This window comes from Carcharodon carcharias, chromosome 21 (assembly GCF_017639515.1).
Source record: "Carcharodon carcharias isolate sCarCar2 chromosome 21, sCarCar2.pri, whole genome shotgun sequence".
NCBI lineage: Eukaryota > Metazoa > Chordata > Chondrichthyes > Lamniformes > Lamnidae > Carcharodon > Carcharodon carcharias.
The window spans coordinates 77,183,788-77,205,154 of NC_054487.1; the positions used below are offsets into that span (position 1 = coordinate 77,183,788).

At 44.9% G+C, this 21,367-nt stretch overlaps 1 protein-coding gene across 3 annotated transcripts in view; it reads left to right on the plus strand.

Moving 5' to 3' along the window:
- The window catches only part of srgap1a (SLIT-ROBO Rho GTPase activating protein 1a), a 255,995-nt gene extending 242,463 nt beyond the window's left edge, over positions 1-13,532 (plus strand). For all 3 annotated transcript variants that reach the window (XM_041216272.1, XM_041216273.1, XM_041216274.1), the window contains exons 20-22: positions 931-1,068; positions 2,716-3,058; positions 9,000-13,532. In XM_041216272.1, coding sequence (XP_041072206.1) covers positions 931-1,068; positions 2,716-3,058; positions 9,000-9,377 — 859 coding nt within the window. In that variant the 3' untranslated portion in view covers positions 9,378-13,532. The remainder of the gene's footprint in view (positions 1-930; positions 1,069-2,715; positions 3,059-8,999) is intronic.
- The last annotated feature ends 7,835 nt before the right edge of the window (positions 13,533-21,367 follow it).

Sequence of the window (21,367 nt, forward strand, 5' to 3'; positions counted from 1 at the left end):
CTTTTTTTGCAGCAGCAGCAATGGAGCCTCAGAAAGCAGTCCATTAGGCCACACCCAACAAAAGAAAAACACCCAGCATTTAAAGGTCCCTTGCAGCTGTCAGAAATCAGCCCAAGCTCCATGGTAGCCGTTACTGCCCCAGAGCTTGTGACCCTAAGATCGAGTCTCGCGACCCACAGGGAAGCCCTGACATAGATGTAGCCTCAGCTGTTCAACCCTTGCCATTAAACATAGACAACAGCCGCAACTCATTGGTAGCGTTTTCCTCTCTGGGTTACGAGGTTCACTCTGGGGACTTGAGCACAAAATCCAGGCTAGCACTCCCGTGCGGTGCCGAGGGAGTGCTGCACTGGCGGAGGTGCCATCTTTAAAGCAGAGGCCCCGTCTTCCCTCTCGGGTGGGTATAAAAGACCCCATGGCACTGTTTGAAAAGAAGCTGGGGAAATCTCCCCTGTGTCCTGGCTAGTATTAATCTTCAACCAACACCTAAGATATAGACCATCTGGTCATTTGTTTCATTGCTGTCTGTGGAATCTTGCTGTGCACCCACCCACTGGCTGCCATGTTTCCTGCAATAGCGACGACATGTCAAAAGTGCTTCACTGGCTATAAAGCACTTGGGGAGGTGCTGAGACGATGAGTGGCGCAAGATGCAAGTCTGTCTTCCCAGCTCTCTGACCTTTCTTCCTTTCCTTTATTTCTCTTGTTTTGGTCATTCTTTCTGCTCTTACTCGAGGGTTAAAGAGAAAGGAGCGATAATTCCGTGCAGAAAGAAGCCATTAGCTGGTTAGATCACCTTTCACGTTTTTTAACTTTGACCCCCATGCAGGCTACCATTGCTTCCTGTTAGGTTGTGAATAATGCATGAAATTTCTGTACTTGGACGATCTCCTGAAACTTGAAGCTAATTCCCAGTTGCGTTTCTCCCAGGGATGATACCTTTTCTGACACTCTGAGCCAGAAGGCTGACAGCGAAACCAGCAGCGGACCACCAGCCGAAGACAAGTTGTCCTCCAAAAATGACATCAGCTCACCAACTGATCGAATCCCAGATGTATATGCAGCAAGGTCAGTTCCTGTTCCAATAAATTATTCAGATACCATTAATACAAAGGCCAAGTACAAATGTTGGCGATCTGAAATAGAAACGGAAAGTGCTGGGAATGCTCAGCAGGTCCGACAGCATCTGTGGAGAGAGAAACCAAGTCAGGCCAGTGACCCGACAGAGTTTTCCAATGTTTTCAGCCACCACCACCGCCCCCCTAACCCCGCCTGCAAAGGGGCCAGTAAAACTCTGGCCGCAGTATTTATGGAGGCTAGCTGGGACTGTATAAAACGCTGGTTAGGCCACAACCGGAGTACTACGTGCAGCTCTTGATCATCCCAGAAGGATGTGATTGCACTGGACAGGGTGCAGAGGAGATTCACCAGGATGCTGCCTGGGCTGGAGGATCTGAGATATGAGGAGATATTGGATAGACTGGGGTTGTTTTCCTTGGAGCAGTGAAGGTTGAGAGGGGACCTGATAGAGGTGTGTAAGATTAGTAGAGGGGTCAAGGACAAGGGGGCATAGATTTAAGGTAGGAAGTAGAAGGCTAAGAGGGGAGTTGAAGAGAATTTTTTTCACCCAGAGGATGAAGGGAGTCTGGAACTCACTGCCTGAAAGGGTGGTTGAGTCAGAAACTCTCATAACATTTAAGTATTTAGATATTCACTTGTGTTGCCCTAGCCTTCAGGGCTATGGGCCAAGTGCTGGAAAATGGGGTTAGTGTAGTCAGATCTTTGTTGACCGGCACAGACACAATAGGCTGAATGGCCTCCTTCTGCGCTGTAAACGTCTATGAGTATTTGAAAAGACAGATGTGAATTGGATAGATGCTTGAGGGAAAAGAATGTACAGGGCTACAAAGGAAAAGCGCAGGGCAGTGTGATTAATTGGATAGCTTTACCAAAGTGTAAGCAGAGGCACAATGGACCAAATGGCCCCTCTCTGTGCTGCATCATTGTGTAATTCTATAACCATGGAAACAAAGCTAGGAAATTCCACTTGCCAAGCATGAGCCCGACATTGCTGTGCAGAAGATCAGGATGAATAAGCACCTGCAGACATTTTTTTTATTCTTTGACGGGATGTGGGCGTCATTGGCAAGGCCAACACTTGTTGTCCATCCCTAATTGCCCTTGAACTGTTGGCTAGGCCTTTTCAGAGGGCAGTTAAAAATCAACCACATTGCTATGGGTCTGGAGTCCCATGCAGGCCAGACCAGGTAAGGATGGCAGGTTTCCTTCCCTAAAGAGGATTAGTAAACCAGGCGGGATTTTTTTTTTTTAAATGACAATTGATGATAGCTTCCTTGGCTTCATTACTGAAATTGGCTTTATATTCCAGATTTTATTAATTGAATTTAAATTTCACCAGCTGCATGGTGGGATTTGAGCCCATGCCTCCAGGGGATCAGCCTGAGTCCAGCAACATGGGTTGGATGCCCCCTGACAATTACTCCAAAAAAAAAGCGATTTTTCCTCTTAACTAACCTTTTGGCTATGACATTTTTCTCATAGTGTAAACCTTTTCTTGTCATCTTGAGCATGTTCAAATTCTTTTAAAAATAGAACCAGCGAGTGAGTGGTTTGAAGCTTCGTTGTATAAGACGTGTGGCGGCCCCGTTTGTGCAAGCTCTGAAAAATGGCATGCCTTTTGTTTTTGTTGTTTAGACAGAAGAGGAGGCCAGAACCGCCAGCAGCCCGACGCCCATTGAGAGCCAACGATGGGCACTGTGCAGTGCACCCGGTCCATGGCTTAGTAAGTAGCTCAGGGGACGGTGGCCCCTTGATCACGCCCTCCCACGCCAGCTCCCGCCTTTTCCTCCAGACTCGCAGTGTGCCGGTCGACAGTCCGGAGAGGCGTCGCCGAGGCGGCCTTGGCAGCCTATCCAACCTAAGCCGCCATGAGGCTCTCAAAAAGATTGAGAGTCCGCCAATCAGAAGGTCTACGTCCTCCGGTCAATACACCAACTTCAGTGATCATAAACCTCTAGACCCTGAAACAATCGCCCAGGTCTGTGCAAGACATTTTTTTTTTTTTTCATCTGCATTGATGTTATAGCATTTTCAGTGTTGGTTCATAGAACATGTTGGTCTTGCAATGCAACATTTCCTAAATCTTTGCTACACAGAATACCGTCTTGGGTTTTCAAATCTCAAATCTGTCCCGATTCATTTGTTCCAAGCCATGCTCGACTGAATTTAGTTTGCATCTCACTGGTATCGTTACATTTTGCCAAAGGTTATTGGACAGTAATCAATAATAGTTTGTTACCTTATCATTGGCAAAGCGGGTTAGTACTGGGGAACATTAGAAAGAACTGACATCCTCCATCCTGTCTGCTTTGATGTACCAGCCTAGTGCCATCTGAAGGAAGGCAAAATTTGCATTCCAACCCCAAAGCAACAACTTGCATTTATGTACCATTTTTAATATTAGTAAGACTTCTCAAAGCACTTCACAGGAGCAATATCAAACAAAATTTGACATTGAGCACCATAAGGGGCTATTAAGCTAGAAGGTTCACTCAATTCATTCCTGTGCTGAAGTGCTTACCTTACGAAGTAAGGTTCGACAGGTTGGGCTTGGAGTTTAGAAGAATGAGTGGTGATCTCATTGAAACACGTATGATCCTGAGGGGACTTGGTAGGGTGGATAAAGGGAGGATGTTTCCTCTTCTTGGGGGGAGGCGACTAGAACTAGGGGACACGGTTTAAGAATAAGAGGTCTCCCTTTTTAAGACAGAGATGAGGAGAATTTTTTTCTCTGAAGGGTCGTTAGTCTGTGGAATTCTCTTCCCCAGGGAGCAGTGGAGGCTGGGTCATTGAATGTATTCAAGAGTGAGTTGGAAAGATTTTTGTTAGGTAAGGAAACCAAGGGTTATTGGCAGGGCTGGCAAGAAAGTGGAGTTGATACCACAACCAGATCAGCCATGATCTTATTGAATAGCTGAGCAGGCTCGAAGGGCCAAATAGCCTACTCCTGCTCCCAAGTCCTATGCTAAGACAGGTGACCATAAACTTGGTCAGGGAGGTGGGTCTTAAAGAAGGAGGGAGAGATAGACAGTTGGAGAGGTTTAGGGAGGGAATTCCAGAGCTTAGGGTCCAGGCAGTTGAGCTTGCCAATGGGGACAGGGAGGGGGTGTGGGGAACAAAGGAAATCAGGGATTTACAAGAGTAAATAAAAATAAATTGTTCTCATTTGGCAGAAGGGTTGAGGGCCAGAGGACACAGATTTAAAGTGATTAGCAAAAGAACCAAAGGCAACATGAGGAGAGAGTTCTTTACACAGCGTGTAATTGCAATCAGGAATGTACTTCCTGAATGTGTGGCGGAGGCAAATTCAACTGGGGCTTTCAAAAGAGAATTGGATAAGCACCTGAAGAGAAAAAGATGCGGGGAATTGGGACTAGCTACATTGCTCATGCAGAGAGCCAGCATGGGTGTTTCAGGCTGAATGGCCTCCTTTAGTGCTGTAACCATTCTATGATTCTGTGAGCACAGAGTTCTTGAAGGGTCATGGGGCTGAAGGAGATTACAGAGATAGGAAGGGACGAGAGTTGGTGTGAGTTAGGATACGAACTGCGGAGTTTTCAACAAGCTCAAGTTTATGGAGGATGGGAGGCCAACAGGGGGGAATATTGGAATAGTCAAGTCTGGAAGTTAGAAACAAAAGCATGCGTGAGCAGCAGCTGGGCTAAGGCAGGAACAGAGATGAGCAATGTTACAGAGGCGGCAGCAGCCAGCCAGTGAAAGGAGGGCAAGTTCAAAGGCAGGCCTACTTCTGTTGGTGCTATGCACCCACTACAGGCAGGCAGCTTGACATCAACAGGACTGGAAAGCAGATCACTGCCTGCTATCTGGATTGGAAGTGGGCATATAGGCTTTTTGCATAGCAGAACAAAGCTTTTTGTTCAACAAAAGAGATCCTGTACAAATTGTTCTAATTATTATGTGAGAATTGGGGATAGGTTTTCAATTTGCTGCCCCTGTCTAAAACTAGTTTTGCCAATAGGCTGGCCATGAAAGAAATGGCCCAGTGTTCATCTCTATTAATTTGGAAATGAATATTGACCAGTTTTTATGACACATCACAATCCATAACAGTAAGCGGTATGGCAAATTGAAAACCTCCTCCTTACAACTAACATATAGCACAGTAACATGCCATTTGGCCCAACTAATACCTGCTGGTGTTTATATACCCCACATGAATCTCCTCCCATTCCATCTGCCTCATCTCGGATCTTTCTGTTCCCTTTTCTCTCATGTACTCATCTAGTTTCCTTTTGAAAGTATTGAAGTTATTTGCCCCAACCACTTCCTGTGGTAATGTGTTCCACATTCTCACCACACTGAGGAAACAAATTAACCCTTATTTTCCTATTGGATTTATTAGTAACCATCTTGTCTTTATTGCCCCTAGTTTTGGATTCTTTCACAAATTGTTCTGTACGCGACCCCAAGTTGAAAGCTAACCAAAAATTTGCTCCATTTAAATACAACTATTAAGATGTCCATTTTCCATCCTGTTGAAAATTAGAGGAAGCGTTGCTACCAAATTCCAACCATTCCAGCAAAGTTATATCCGCTCCAGGAAAATAAGTTAAAGAACATCATGCCGCACGAGCATTTTCTCTTATGCCACTGTCTGAGCAAAGGCCAACATTAGTCAGCTCAATGTCACAGAAAAATCAACCCGTGTGCACTTCAAATTAGGAACAGATGGAATGAGCCAAAGCGAACCACTTGATGTAACATTAGATAAATTGGCAATTCATCCAGAATTCTTTCAACTCTGCAGAAAGGCAGTCACAACCTATCCACAAACATTTAGTACGACGCACAAAATAAAACACCCCTCAAGTCTTCCAACTCACATGGGTATATAATTAGGAACATCAGTTTATGGATTTTTGAATGCTGGTTGCTCGGACCTGTTACAGAGCTCTCTGAAATGAAGAGCTTCACGTTACACAGTTGAGCGTTGGTATGTTACTCTGCATTAGGTGGAATGGAATGTGTGGAGGGCGATTTAAGGATTGGAAAGCAAAATTTCTTTGAAAATCATTACAGCTTTCAAAAACGTAGCTTGACAAGAGAAAGTCCAAATAATTATTTCTGCCTTAAAATCTGTATTAATGTTTGCAATTCTTTTGGATCTTATTTTGGATGCTTAGCCAAAAAGAAAACACATTAACGTTGTGAATTCAAAGCTGCCCTCAAAACATTTATGCAAAGAGCCTTTTAATTATCTATCAGGAAACTATTAGGGATATTGCTTGATCTGGGCTTTCATTTTTTTTTAAACAGTTAAAGGCCTCATTTTTATACTTGCGGGTTGTGCTGCCATCAACTTTGACATGAGAAGTGTTGTCATGGAAATATATAAAATTCTAGGAGGGCTTGACAGGCTTGTTTCCGCTGGCTGGAAATCCAGAACTGGGTGGGGGGAGGTCACGGTTTCAAGATAAGGGGTCGGCCATTTTGCATCGAGCAGAGGAGAAGTCTCTTTATTCAAAAGGGTTGTGAATCTTTGGAATTTCCAACCCCAGAGAACTCTGGATGCTCAATTGATAAATATATTCAAGATTGAAATGGATAGATGTTTAGGAATCGAGGAATTTGGGGAAGTGGGGATTTAAACTTTGTTTAGGAAAGGAAAAGGTTTGTGAAAGAGAAATCATGTTTAACCAACTTATTGGAGTTCTTTGAGGAAGTAACATGTGCTGTGGATAAAGGGGAACCAGTGCATGTACTGTACTTGGATTTCCAGAAGGCATTTGATAAAGTGCCGCATCAAAGTTTATTGTGGAAAATAAAAGCTCATGGTGTAGGGGATAACATTGGCATGGATAGAAGATTGGCTGGTCAACAGGAAACAGAAAGTAGGCATAAATGGGTTTTTATCAGGTTGGCAAGATGTAACAAGTGGTGAACCACAGGGATCAGTGCTGGGATCTCAACGCTTTACAGCTAATATAAATGACTTGAATGAAGGGATTGAAGGAACGGTTGCCAAATTTGCTGATGACACAAAGATGGGTAGGAAAGTAAGTTGTGAAGAGGACACATGGGGGCTACAAGCAGATATATATGTTAAGTGAGTGGGCAAAGATCTGGCAGATGGAGTACGATGTGGGAAAATGTGAAATTATCCATTTTGGCAGGCAGAATAAAAGAGAAGCATATTATCTAAATGGTTTGCAGAGCCCTGAGGTGCAGAGGTGCCCTAGTGCATAAATCACAAAAGGCTGGTTTGCAAGTACAGCAAGTAATTAGGAAAGCTAATAGAATGTTATATTTTATTGTGAGGAGAATTGAATACAAAAGTAGGGAGGTTATGCTTCAGTTATACAGGGTACTAGTGAGACCACATTTGGAGTACTGTATATAGTATTGGTCACCTTATTTAAGGAAGGGTGTAAATACGTTGGAAGCAATTCAGATAATGTTTACTAGATTAATACCTGGAATGGGTGGATTGTCTTATGAGGAAAGGTTGGACAGACTGGATTTGTGTCTGCTAGAGTTTAGAAGAGTAAGAGGCGACTTGATTGAAACATAAGATCCTGAAGGGTCTTGACAGGTTAGATGTGGAGAGGATATTTCTTTTTGTGGAAGAATCTAGAACCAGGGGCCACCATTTAAAAATAAGGGGTTGCCCATATAAAACAGAGATGAGGCAAAATTTTTTCACTCAGTGGGTAGTGAGTCTTTGAATATTTTGAAAGCAGAGGTGGATAGATACTTGGTAAGCAAATTGGGGGGGGGGGGGGTGCGGTGATTGTTATCTGCAGTAGGTGAGATGCAGATTTCAGGTTACTATCAGATCAGCCATGATCTTGTTAAGTGGTGGAGCAGGCTCAAGTTGCTGAATGGCCCACTCATGCTCTTTGATCATATGGGCAAGAAAGTGGAGTTGATGTCAATGATCAGCCATGATCTTATTGAATGGCGGAGCAGGCTCAAGGGGGCGATTGGCCTACTCAAGCTCCTGTTTCTTATATTCTTTCGATGTTAATTCCCATACTGACTATATAATTGTTGGGTATATCCTCCACCATTTTTGGTATAGACACTTAATGCCTGTGCCAAAACCATGCCATTTGAAAGACATAGGCTTTTGGGTTCCTTCCCCTAAGTCATGGGATGTGCACTGATGCACTTTCTTTTGTTGGCGCGAATGCAGCTGACATAAAAACCACTTTTTCCCTTGTGGAAATTCAACTGTCCACCAACTCCATGACTTTCACTGTCAGCATTTCCTCACACCAGCTGTGTCTTGCCACAGTTGCAATTTTATTTTGTCTTTTTGTGTGTGCGCATGATTAATCAAAACCTGTTCTTGGCTTTCTTAGCTCCCCAGTGATTCCTTCCTTTTTCACCTCGAGAAAAGAGAAATCTCAGATTACAACTTCCAGAACTTTCCATAATGGATTTTGTCTTCGTTGAGGCATTGAGGAGGACAAGGCATGGCTGTGGCATAGAGCTCTGTGCTTCTCCTATTCTGGCTCCTTAAGCGTCTCAATTTTAATCACTCCCCACTGTAGGCCAGGCTTTCTGTTGCCAAGGCCCTAAACTCTGGAAGTCCCTCCTTAAACCTCCCTTTAAGTCCTTAAGTAGCTCCTTAAAACCAACCTCGTGAACTAAGCTTTTGGACACCTGTCATAGACTTTTTGTGTCATATTTTATTTGATAACACTCCTGTGAAATGCCTTACTATGTTAAAGGCATTACATAAATGCAAGTTGTTGATGTAGAATGATCCAGAGGGTTGCATTTCTGGAGACTAAAGATGGACCCAGTTGCCGATTAGATTTCTGCAACCAAGCCTTTGCAAAATTTTCAGACGGCTAGACATGGCGAATGCATCTCTCGTTTTAACAAAATAAGCCAACCTTATTCTCAAAAGTTTTAAGAGAAAGAACTCTTTCCTTTTGCTTTCCTGGCAGGACATTGAAGAGACGATGAACACCGCGTTGAATGAGTTGCGGGAGCTGGAGCGCCAGAGCACGGCGAAGCATGCGCCCGACGTGGTCCTGGACACCCTAGAGCAGAAGAAGAGCTCACCGGCCCCCTTTGCCCCCTCGGAGTCGAGGAGCCCGCACCACTCGGTGGTGCTGAAGAGTGTTGACCCTTCCATTCGACGGAGCACCAGCTCTTCCAGTGACCCTATGAGCACCTTCAAGCCCGTTCTGTCGCCCCGAATGGGTTTGCAGCTCAAACCCCCTGCCCTGAGGCCTAAGCCTGTGGTTCTCCCCAAGACCAACCCCAGTGTGGGACCACCTCCCACTGTCCAAGGCTCCACAGATAAATCCTGCACCATGTAACGAAGCTGATGTAACTTGAAATCATCTTTGGATAAATGTGGGTGACAAAGGACATGGATAAGAATATTGATATTTTAACATTTATAATTGGAGATGTATTCTTTCAGTGTTAGAATATATGTCTCGGTAGTAAATTAACAAGGGCATTTGATTTCCATTTCAAGCTGGACTGTTTATATGTGGAACTTACACCAATGTTAACTAGACTTGAAAATTATGCTGCAACAGTTGACTTTTTTTAAAATAAAGAAAGTTAGCAAAAAATGAAAAGACTTCCCACCTTCTCGAAAGAACGTTTATTTAAACAAGATGGGGGAAATTGTGATAGCTTTTTGTTTTTGCCTGGAACTGATAGGGAGGAAATTCCACATCAGTTTTACAACTTATTGAAGAGCAGCCACAACATGGCTGAATGCTTTGCTATTGTTAATTACTTCTTCCTTTTTTTTTTGTTGTGTTGTTCTGTTTAACATTCCTTCGGCCTTATTGCCAGATTTGCATTATGAAAGCACTGCTTTGAACATGAATGAAAGCGCCAAAAGGAAAACCACTCATTAAGCTTCTGCCACCTCTCCTCATTAGACGGTTATTTATAATATATTAAAAAAAATATCCTGTGTCCACATCCTCGGCTTTCCGTGTACTTCAGCCTTCTCCAAAGCTGCATGCGGTGTTGATTGAAACACTAAGATCAAGGATGCCAGTAAAGCTAAATATTCTCAGTTTACTTTTAGAACTTGGGGGCCCCCTGTGGTGAAGGGCAAAGTTAATATCAGCCTCGTCTCTTCCTAACACTTCATCAATTCACACATGCCTATGCACCCCCCCCCCCCACATTAAGTCATTTTCTTTAATGAACCATGTCTGACATGTGAACACCGTTGTTTTGAGGACACTTAGTTGACATGCTTCTCGTTCCCTTTTGCTCTAGAGCTACAATTAGGTTTTGTTTAGTACTCAGTCTGTCTGATTTCCACCCAGCTCCCCCTGCCCTGAGCATCATCTGCTATTTCTGGCAAATTTGAGACACTCAGAAGTTGCCTGGAGTTCCTTGTCCGTTGTTACTGACCTTCTCTAACCTTTTTCTCCCCTGCCACCCCCTTCCCCTCCCCCACACCTCGCCAGCAGCACCTTCTCCACCAGGGAACTGTGCCTCAAAATGAGTCAGCGTCTTGGTAGAAGGGGAGAAAATTGGGAGGGGCGTAATGAAGCACTAACATTACCACCAAAATATGTCCTTCAGTTTGTAACTTGCATATTGGGAAATGGAGTCTAAGGTTAAGGCATGCAGTTAAGGAAATTCCACTTGGGGGAAAAAAAACAGCCATTTTGTGAGCCAATGTTTGCCATGTTGTTCTCGCTGGACCTCCACACGGCAATTATTTTGAGTGATTAGTCACACTTGGCCAACAGTTCCATCCAGATACATTTGAAAGAACTTTACGGACCTTGGCCTGAGCTACCCTTCAGTGGGCCCTCATTGTCTCTTCTGATGCACTGCCAGTGTGTTGTAGGTTAGCCACAGTTGGTGGAATTGAGGCAGTTAGATTGTCCTTTAAGGTAGATCATTATTGGTTGGATGCCAGGGCGTTAACTTGACTTTGGTCATTGGTGTTAAATGGGTGAAGTTGGATCAGCCAATGTTACACATGAATTTCCATGGAATTGAAAATTGGGGGCGATGTCTAATGGCCGACCTATTCAATATCATTCATTTTGCATATTGGCCAGAGTCAAATTGCCCCATATTTCAAATGACCTCTTCTCCCTGCCACAGGAGAGAGGCCTACTTCCAGTTTCCCACTAGGGTACAATATTTAGTTTCTTTGCTTTTGTTTATATATAAATTCTCATGTTTACATAGACACAAAAGAGTTCCTTGGTTTACATTTGACTAACATTTCCTGTTCTTCTTCTACCCCACCTTCTACAACGGTATTGGATTCTTCCAGTATGACTTGTTTAACTCGCTCCAGTACCACCAGTAGTTTTAAGCACATTCTAAGAAGCTGTTTATCAAGGAGAGTAATGAGAGGAGGGTAAACTCTTCAAAACGTCTCTGGCCAGCCATGGTAAAACTGAAAATAATACCTGAATATTTTTTTAAATGCATGTTGCGGGCAAAACCATGCATGTTACTACTCTTTTTATTTCATTTGGATGGGTTTTTTCCCCCTTGATATTTGGAACATTCCTGTTTCAATAAGGATGGCTGCCACATATTAAAGTTGGAATAACTGTTTCAGGCCCCATCACAAGCCCCACACTTGCTGACCATAGACCAGATCCCTTCAAACAACAGGAATCTTGTCTAAAGATTGCCCAATAATCCTGATCTTTTCCTTCCATATACTAGTTTTAACATTCTTAAATGTGTCATTTGTAAATCTTTTCGGCATTCGTTGAAACCTAGAGGAAAATATCAGGTCAAATGTTTATGGCATCGGGTCGTACTGGGGAAGATGTGGGTTGACAGAGCCCAAGTTATATTAAATGGGATGATGTGCTTCTTCTCTAGCCTGCCTTGGGATTAATGTGGTGAGTCGTGCACTCACTACCGTGAGGATGTGTCACTCCTCACCCTTTGCAATTACAAAACATTGCCACAGGCCAAATTCTATCTGCAACTTAACAGCTGTTAATTATGCCCAAAATAGCAAGTTTTAAAAAAAATTTTGTTAATACCCCGATGCTTTTTGTCCCCATGGTGCCCATTTCTTTCTTCCTGGCGCTGTGCTGCCCGAGGTGTTGCCTGGTGACCTCCACCTTCTTTGCCACTATAGGTTTCAGGCCAACTCTTGGGCAAACGATTAAAGTCCCCACATCATTGTTTATGCATGGCTCAGGCTCAATGTGCTTCGCTCTGCCAGGGTAGCATGGGTCACAAGCACAGATTTGCCCACCCATGGAGGGGAGAGTGGGGGTGGGGGGGTGTTGCTCCTCTGCATCTAACCCCAGATCCCTTTCAAAGCATTTCCGGGGCATGCCAATATCTCCGTTTCCGTCACTGCCATCGCAATCCCAACCGGTTACATATGAGAAGGCTGGCTCATTAGCTTTGCTTGCTCTTTCCCAGTTGGGGCTGGAGGGTGTGAAATGCCCCATCAAGCCTCTCCTCTGTGCTTCTCTCTGATCTGGCTTGAGACTGGACTACGACCCTTGGGAATCACCAAAGCATTGTCAGCGTTCTACCACCCTGTGGCACAGTGCGCTGGCACATTAATCCAATAGTGCCAGTCTGTCTATTCAATCCTTTCAAAGTACTGCCTATTCTTTTACTCCTTTACAAGAACAACCTCAAAGACTACGAGTCATTAAAAGCTATGTACATTCAATCCGCAGTTACTGATCTAGATGTTTAACTTATGATGCACATTCATTTTTGTCTGCCATTGATTTAACTGACTAAATTTAGTACTTTTTGAAACTTTTTACAGTTTCCACCTTGTGTGGTCTTTGAAAGAAGGTGATTGTACTTTTAAGGAACATGTAGTATAGAGTTTACTTAAATTAATTTAAAAACAAAATGTACATCAGCCAAAATGGATACTGCAACTTTGTACTGCTCCCAGGATTTGTATATTCAAATAATAATTATACTGGATTGCAAGATATGCTCCTAGTGGACCCAATTTAGCAAAAACAATAACAGAAATGATCAATTTGATGAATGTTTTCTAGGTGCAATCATGGGAAATATGTAGTCCAAGGCTAGGCTTCTTTAAACTGCAGTTTAAGTGGATTTGTAACAGATTGATAACAGCTACAGACACACTGAATGGTAACTACCACTTACCACGGACCTGACAAACTCTGTACCCTTTACTGCCATTTTAGTTACAGATAACTTCCTAATTGTCGGTCGTTGCCCTATTGTGTCAATGTACATCTGTAGTATGTACATGTGGAAGTGCCTTTAAACTCTTAGAGGAACTCGAGCCTTGTTCTGTACTGTTGCATTTCCATTTTCACTCGTTGAACAACTCTGTAGTTTTGGAAAAAGAAGATGCAGTTCGTTGACAATGTACTGTTAATCAGTTGTGACAATGCACTTTTGTGTATAGTACTGTACATCTGGCATGTAGCATTACCAATTTCAGTATATCTTCTGGTTTGTTCTAGATGTATCTTTCTAATAAAGGAAATTGGTCCATCCTTCTGGGCTTTGTTTATTCAAAGGCTCCTCTTTCATCCCTTTAGAAATTTGCAACCTCGTTGTATATTGTATCTGCATTAGCAACCACTATTGAACAGGTCTCAGTTGTCACCTTGAACTTTGACTATATCAGGCAAGGAGGCGTGGTAAAGATCTACAAAGATATGGAAGACTTGCATTCATATAGCATCTATTTTTTATTCATTCATGGGACATGGGTATCGCTAGCTAGGCCAACATTTATATTGTCCATCCCTAATTGCACTTGAGAAGGTGGTGGTGAGCTGCCTTCTTGAACCACTACAGTCCATGTGGTGTAGGTACACCCACAGTGCTGTTAGGTGCTGCTTCCTGACCATGGAACATCACACAATGCATCACAACCAATTGCTTGTCAAAATACAGGAAACGCAGCAGCCAATTTGTGCACAACAAGGTGGCCTGGGAAAATAGCCCTGCTTTTTTTTTTGAGAAAAGTGCACGGGGATCTTTTAAGACTGCCTGAGGAGGCAGATGGGAGCTTAGTTTGAGGTCTCACCCAAAAGGTGGCACCTCCGACAGTACAGCATGAACGCAGTGCTGCCCTGGATTGTCAGCCTAGATCTTGTGCTCGAGTCTCTGGCGTGGGCCTTGAATCCACGACCTCCTGACATGTGGCACAGTGGATTCTGTGGAAATGGAAGGCACAGATGAAGTGAGAGTAAAGATGCTATTTATATTTGAACAATGAAAATAAGAACTAGAAGACAAAAGTACAAAGTTTAAAAGCCTTGAGCAAGGCTTGGGGGAGGCAAGATAATTCCTCATGGGCTAGAGGGTATGCAATATATTCCCAGGGAAGGCAGTTGAATTGGGTCAAAAACAAAAATTGCTGCAAAAACTCAGCAAGTCTGACAGCATCTGTGGAGAGAAAAACAGTGTTAACGTTTCGAGTCTGTATGACTCTTCAGAACTGAGTTTTTCCAGCAATCATTGTTTTTGTTTCAGATTTCCAGCATCTGCAGTATTTTGCTTTTATCTGAAGAGTTGAATTGGGTGTTGATTATGGAACTTTTATAAAGAAACTGGGTGAAAATCTGCAGTGAAATGAGACTGAGAGTCATAGAGATATTACCAGGCCTGATCAAGGAATCTCACTGATGTTTCCTAAAGTAGGAGTCAATAGTTGCTCTGAAGGGAAGTGTATGACAGGGAAATCACACATTCTGCTGGTGAATGTGGCAGCGTCTGTTTGTTTTAACTTTTTAAACTTTTTGGAGCCTGCTGAGAGGTAGGGATGAGGTGGTGGGCCTTCAAAATTGTAACTGTGACTTACTTCCACTTAATTGCAGCTCCTCTCTGCCGTATGATGTCCCGGCCTAAACTCCCGATTGGGCTCAGAGCCAGCCCAGCTTCACAACTCTAATTGGCCGCCTCCCCGCTGGACAACCGATAATTGGCCGTCTGATACTGGATTCGATGAGCTGAGGTGATGAGGGGCAGGGGTGAGCGGACCACTCCAAGCTTCCGTTCTGCCTTCTTCACCCTGCCAAAAAACAAAACAAAATCCAGCCCCCCGTTTAAGGGAGGATATACCTGCACAGGAGAAAGAACAGCGGAGGTTCACCAGTTGGTCCCTGGAGTGAGAGGGTTGTCCCATGATGAAAGGCTGAGCAAATTGGGCTTATATTCTCTGGAGTTTAGAAGAATGAGATGCAATCTCATTGAAACATTCAAGATTCTGAAGGGGCTTGACCGGGTAGACACTGAGAGGTTTGTTTCCCCTGGGTGGGGAATCTAGAACAGGCACAGAGGCTGATCATTTAGGAGTGAGATGAGGAGAAATCTCTTCAGTCAAAGGGTTGTGAATCTTTGGAATTTTCTATCCAGAGGGTTGTGGATGCTCCATCGTTAAATATGTTAAGACTGCGATAGACAGGTTTTTGGTCACTTGGAATCGAGAAATATGGAAGTGGGCAGGAGAGTGGGGTTGAAGCCCAAGATCATCCATGATCATATTGAATTGTGGAGCAGGCTCAAGGGGCCGTATAGTCTACTTACACTCCTATTTCTTATGTTCTAATTGCTTCTTGAAGCTGTGCACTCGTTTTAGTGATTGTAGAGTAGAGTTAACGTCAGAAGCACACACGATGCTGATATAATAATGCTCACATGACTGAGAAGAAAGAGAGATCTGGAAGGAGGAGAAGCTCCAACCTCGTACAGACAGGAGAGGATTTAACACCAGTGAAAAGAGCGCAGTTTGTGAAGCAAACAGAATCGGACATTTGTTCACGGGGAAGGAGCGGTCCCATGGAGGAGATCAAGTGAGACCACTCAGTTTATAGGCCATAAGAGGGAAGGCACATCAAAGCTGAAGCCTGCAAAAACCTGGGAAAAGCATGTATAACAGCCATTTTAAAATATCTGGTGTAGCGGAAACAAACCGCACCAGAGAGAAGAATATCCTCCAGGGTGGTTGGCAGGAGGCAGTTAGGGTTGGGGGGGGGGGGTGGATGTGGGGATGGGTGCTGGTGGATAAGGTGCCACAACAATGGAAACAGAGGCCATTTCAAAACTGTTTGACATTCGAAAATACTGTAAAAGAGAACAGAGCCACGTACTGGAAGTGGAAGGACCACAAGAGAAGGAACTAACCTTCCTGGGGGAGGGAAATGATACTGAAAACAAGTATTAGAGTATTAAATTTGAAGTGGATGGACACCCTACAGAGTTTAAACTAGACACAGGAGCAGGGGTTTCTGTTTCATCAAACGAAATCAAATGGCAAACAGATTACATTGCAACCCTCATCTATCAAATTACAAGGTCCAGGTGGGACAACTTTAAAGTGAAAGGCCAACTCATGGCAAAGCTGAAATATAAAATCCTCGAACCTATCTATCATTCAAAATCAAGAGTGCTCTCTACTAAGCAGAAAAGCATGCCTAAAACTGAAATGAATCTATAAAGCGGATGAAGTTTCTGATGAGAATTACAGCAATACATTACAAAATTAATTCCCAAAATTGTTTACAAGGGAAGCTAAGAAAACAGAAGCAATTGAGGTAATAGCACAGCATCTGGGATCGGAAGAAGAAAAAGTTTATCCAGATAGCAATTCAGTTGAGTTAGCTAGAATTCAATTGCAGATGAAGAACCTTGAGACAGATAAAGAAATGAAGAGATTTTGAACTTGAGCTCCAGAAAGAGAAGTTAGCAAGGGAGAAAAGAGAAAAGGAAGGAGACGAAGAGTTTCAAAGAGGGAGGGAAATCAGACAATATGAACTGGCTGAAGAAAAGCTTAGGTTAGATGGTTTAAGAGAAGTTGTTCCAGTGAATAAAAATGGTAATGTTGAGAGCCAACTTTCATGCACAAAAAATGAATTTGCCAAAGGGAAACGAGAACTGGTGAGAACACTGGACTGTCAGTCACAGGAAGTAGAACACTTGAATGAGGACTTGAAACGTTTGAATGATAAACTTGTAGAAGCAAATTCAATGAAGGCAGATCTTCAATTAAAACTGGATGAACTTCACGGGTCAGAAGTCTCTATTAAGTATCATGAAAAATGCTTTGAACAGGACAAGGAATTGCTGATGAATCAGAAGAGTTGGCTGAATGCAGAATTAAAAACCAAGACCGATGAATTACTGGAACTTCACCGTGAAAAGAGCAAAAAGGATGAGATGTGCAGTACAGAAGAACAGGGAAGCAACCAGACTCGTAACTTTAATCACAGGCATGGAGCATGTGAGTTACCAGTGCTGAGGCCCAGGGGGAGAGCATTAGTCTGAGACTGACAGAAGGAAGGCACAATCATTGAAAAAACTCCACAACTAAGATCACACCGGATTGAGACAGGCCAGGGTATCATAGGGAGAAACCGTGGCACCTTAATATCCTTAGAGAGAAAGCCAATAGAAACTTGGGCTTACTACTCAGATCCTGATGATGAAGAAGACAGGCTTACCACGAGCTCTACAGCCACTCAGGAGAAGAACACAAACACCGTCAGAGGGGAGAGTACAGAGTATCCTCGGCCTCAAAAGGAGATCAGAACGAGATCAGGGAGATTGGTCAAGGCACCTCAGCGACTATCCCCGTGAAGTCTGAGACTTTGTGGGGAGATGTAGGAAGATGTAAATACGATAGGGATAAAGAATTTGGAGGGAGATGTAGAGCAGCTGGTTAATATCAGAAGCAGACATGATGCTGATATAATAATGATATCAGGCCACATAACTGAGAAGTAAGAGAGATCAGGAAGCTCCATCCTCATGCAGAGGTCCAAATATGCAAATACTTGCTGTAAATAAAGAGTACTGGTTATGAAAAACAACAGACTCAAGTGGCATACTTTAGCAGAATAGACATTTCTCAAAATCCCCTTCTAGACCCTGACCAAACAATGAAACAGTGGTTCTAAATTTAGAGAGTACTTTTGGAGCCTTGATAACTGATCAAACACAATGGGCAGAATCATCCCAGATTTGCACTGCCTGCGGTCACAGTTGAGTAAAAGGGGCATTTTGCCCGCCGCCCGCAATGCAGGTTTTTGTGCCATAACGTCCCATTCCCGCCTCATTAATTATCCATTCCTGGGAAACACGCTGGGCCACTGGTGGGGCGTCCTCTGATTCGCCTGCCCCGCTGTCACCTCAGGCGTTCAGTGAACCGGGCACCATATTTAAAGGCTGCCCGTGCAAAGAGCCATCACTCTTCAAGAGATAGGAAGTTGCTGCTCTCTGACGGCTGTCAAAGGGAGGAAACATGCTGCCCCCAGATTTAGTGATGCCTCCCTCGAGCACCTACTGGATGCAGAGAGTGCCCGCCACAATGCCCTCTACCCCAGCTCTGGGCGAAGGCCAGCAAGCAAGGTTACCAATCTTGCATGGGTAGCGGTGGTCAGCGTCAACGCCCTGCTAAAGAGGACAGCCACCCAGTGCCGAAAGAGGATGAATGATCACCTCTGTTCCGCCAGAGTAATTTACTCTTCTCATCGCTCTCAACTCACACACTCACAAACCCATCACACATCCACAGGGCCCTCACTCACTGCCAGTTTAAGGGTCATCACCATTCGCTGTCTCTCATGCACCTTCATCTGTCCTGTGGACCATGTCCTCATCCCATCCATGGCACCACCCACCACCCACACATGCCAGGCATCCTTATCATCTGGCCTGGCAGGTGTCCTGCTTACATTTTCTCCATGTGTATTCATGCAGGAAAAGCTGGCACACAACAAAAGGGAGAGGTCGCAGACCGGCGGACGAAAGCCTGAAATCAAGGTCTTCATGGACTTTGAAAATAGAGCCACCCAACTGGCCGGTGATGATCTGGACCATTCCTGTGCTGACAGTGAGGTCGGCCATACTCAACCAAGTGAGGATCCAGCAGTGCAACATCCATCAGACAACCATGCAGTGAGTCAGTTCCCCTGTTCCACAGTCCCCTGCCATGTATTAATTATCTCTCCTTGCTTTCACAGGCACATCTGGGAAACAACCAAGGGGGTCCATGACCCAGGTCCTCGAAGACAACTCGGAAAAAGAATCTGATGAAACCCTCATTGAAGATACGTCGCTGCACTCACCCACAACCTCCACCAGAGCAAAAAAACACACCTCGGTGGGACCTAGCTCTAGAGCAGCCTCAGGGTCACAATCTGGTGAGCACATCTAACTGTCTGATCCACAGCAGGTGGCAGCAGGGACTTCCCAGGTTTCTGGCAACTCGAAGAATGCTGGAGGTCAGAAATCTACTGAGGCCGAGTCAGATGATGAGCTTCTGGACTTGGTCACACCTCAGTTGCTGGAGCTGCAAAGGCAAGCTTGGGAACATCAGGAAGGGATGTCCGCTGCAGTCCTCAGATTGCAAGGCACAATGGAGGAGTTCATCCACCTTCAATCTGAGGTGAGAGCGCCGGCTTGCCAACGCACCCAGGTCAACACAGGTAAGATGGTAGTCGTCATGGAGACCTTGGTCCAGGATATTGGATATGTACTGCTGCGCTGGCTGGACTCCATCGCACGCCTGCCTCGTTTGGCCAGTACAATGTCTTCATCGCCATCCTCAAGGACCTCCTCACCCTCACAACATCGACGTCCTTCTTATCAGAGGAAATGTGCAACTCCTTCATCTCCTTCTCAGCCAACTCCTCTCCCCGTTGCAGTGCCAGGTTGTGAAGGGCATAGCAGGCAATGACGATGTGTGCCACCCTCTGTGGATTATATTACAGGGCTCCACCAGATAGGTCCAGGCACCAGAACCTCATTTTCAACATTCCAATGGTTTGCTCCACCAAAGTGCGAGTTGTAGCTTGAGCCTCATTGCACCTTCTCTCTGCTGCAGTCTGAGGCTGCCGCACGGTGTCATCAGCCCGATCCCCTGCGGGTAGTCCTTGGCCCCGAGGAGACAACCCTGCCGCCTATGTGGACCCTGGAAGATGTCAGGGATCTGAGGCCTACTGAGAATGTAGGAGTCATGGACACTTCCTGGGAACTGTGCACAGACCTGTAGGATGCGTTTGTGGTGGTTGCATACCAGCTGAACATTCAGCAAATGGAAGTCCTTGTGGTTGATGTAGTCCACCGCTTGTTGCGACAGAGATATGAGCGCCACGTGAGTGCAGTCAATAGCACCCTGCCCCTTTGGGAAACCTGAGATCTGGGAAAATCCAACAGCCTTGCTTCCTAGCTTTCCTGATCCTGGGCAAAGTTCACAAAGTTGTGTGCTCTCGTGGATATGACATCCATGACCTCATGGATGCATTTGTGTGTAGAAGCTTGCAATATTTCACAGAGGTCACCTGTGGAGCCCTGAAAGGAGCCACTGGTGTAAAATTGTGCAGCATGGTCACTTTCATGGCCACTGGCAGTGGATGCCCTCCATGTCCCCGTGGCATCAAATCCTGCAGCAGGTGGTAGATGTGACCAACCAGATCCCTGAACATGCGCAGTCTTCGGTCACACTGGTTCTCAGTCTCTGCAGGAATGACAAGCGCTGTCTATAGGCCCTGGGTCTAGTTGGGCACTGATCAGCGACAGCTCACTGTGACTCTTCAGTGGCGGGTGCAGGAACCCCAGCCACCCCTTTGTCAGGGTACTGCTCCTCCGTCTGTCCAGCCAGGCTCCAACACTCTCTTGTCCTTCGTCTCTGCTCCCTGCAAGCCACGAGGCATACAGCTAGGTCACCAGGTTCCATGCTCCTCACATACTCCTCCTGCAGGATGAAAGAGAGAGATGCATGGGTTGGCTTGGATATACCACAAACCTCTCTTAGTTAAGTCTGAATGCATCCCAGAGTGTGCTGGCCTCCATTTGGACAGCCAGAGTTCAGTGCGCTGCATAATTGCCCAAAACCCCACCCACTTCCCCTCCAATCCACCTGACCAATTGGCAGCTGCTTTGCCCACTGGATTGCTTGCTATGCTCTCAGCTCAGGCACAGGCATTCTCCTAACCTGCACTGCAAGTCTGCACTGTTAGCTTAAACCATGGGGGAGACTGGTCCAAACCGGGATGATGACATTGTGAGGGGCTGTGAGTGCCTCCACCAATGACTGCACCACTTCCAGTTTTAGCAAGAAGATTGTACATTTTGCCAGTCGTCCAACTGTTCTGCAGTCAACTAAAATGCTCATTAGTTTGCAATCTGTGCAATAGGGGTGATAAGCTCTGGAGCACCTTCATGCCTTTGCTTTGCTTGAGTGGGCAGCTAAGCTAGAGGCCCAACTCCAAGCATGTCAATGTGGCTGCACCTGAACTGTCTCCATGTGGAGCAATGGTTACTTTATACAAGGTTTCCCTAATGCATGGTCACTTCCCTCCACCCCCGCCCCCCCCCCCAC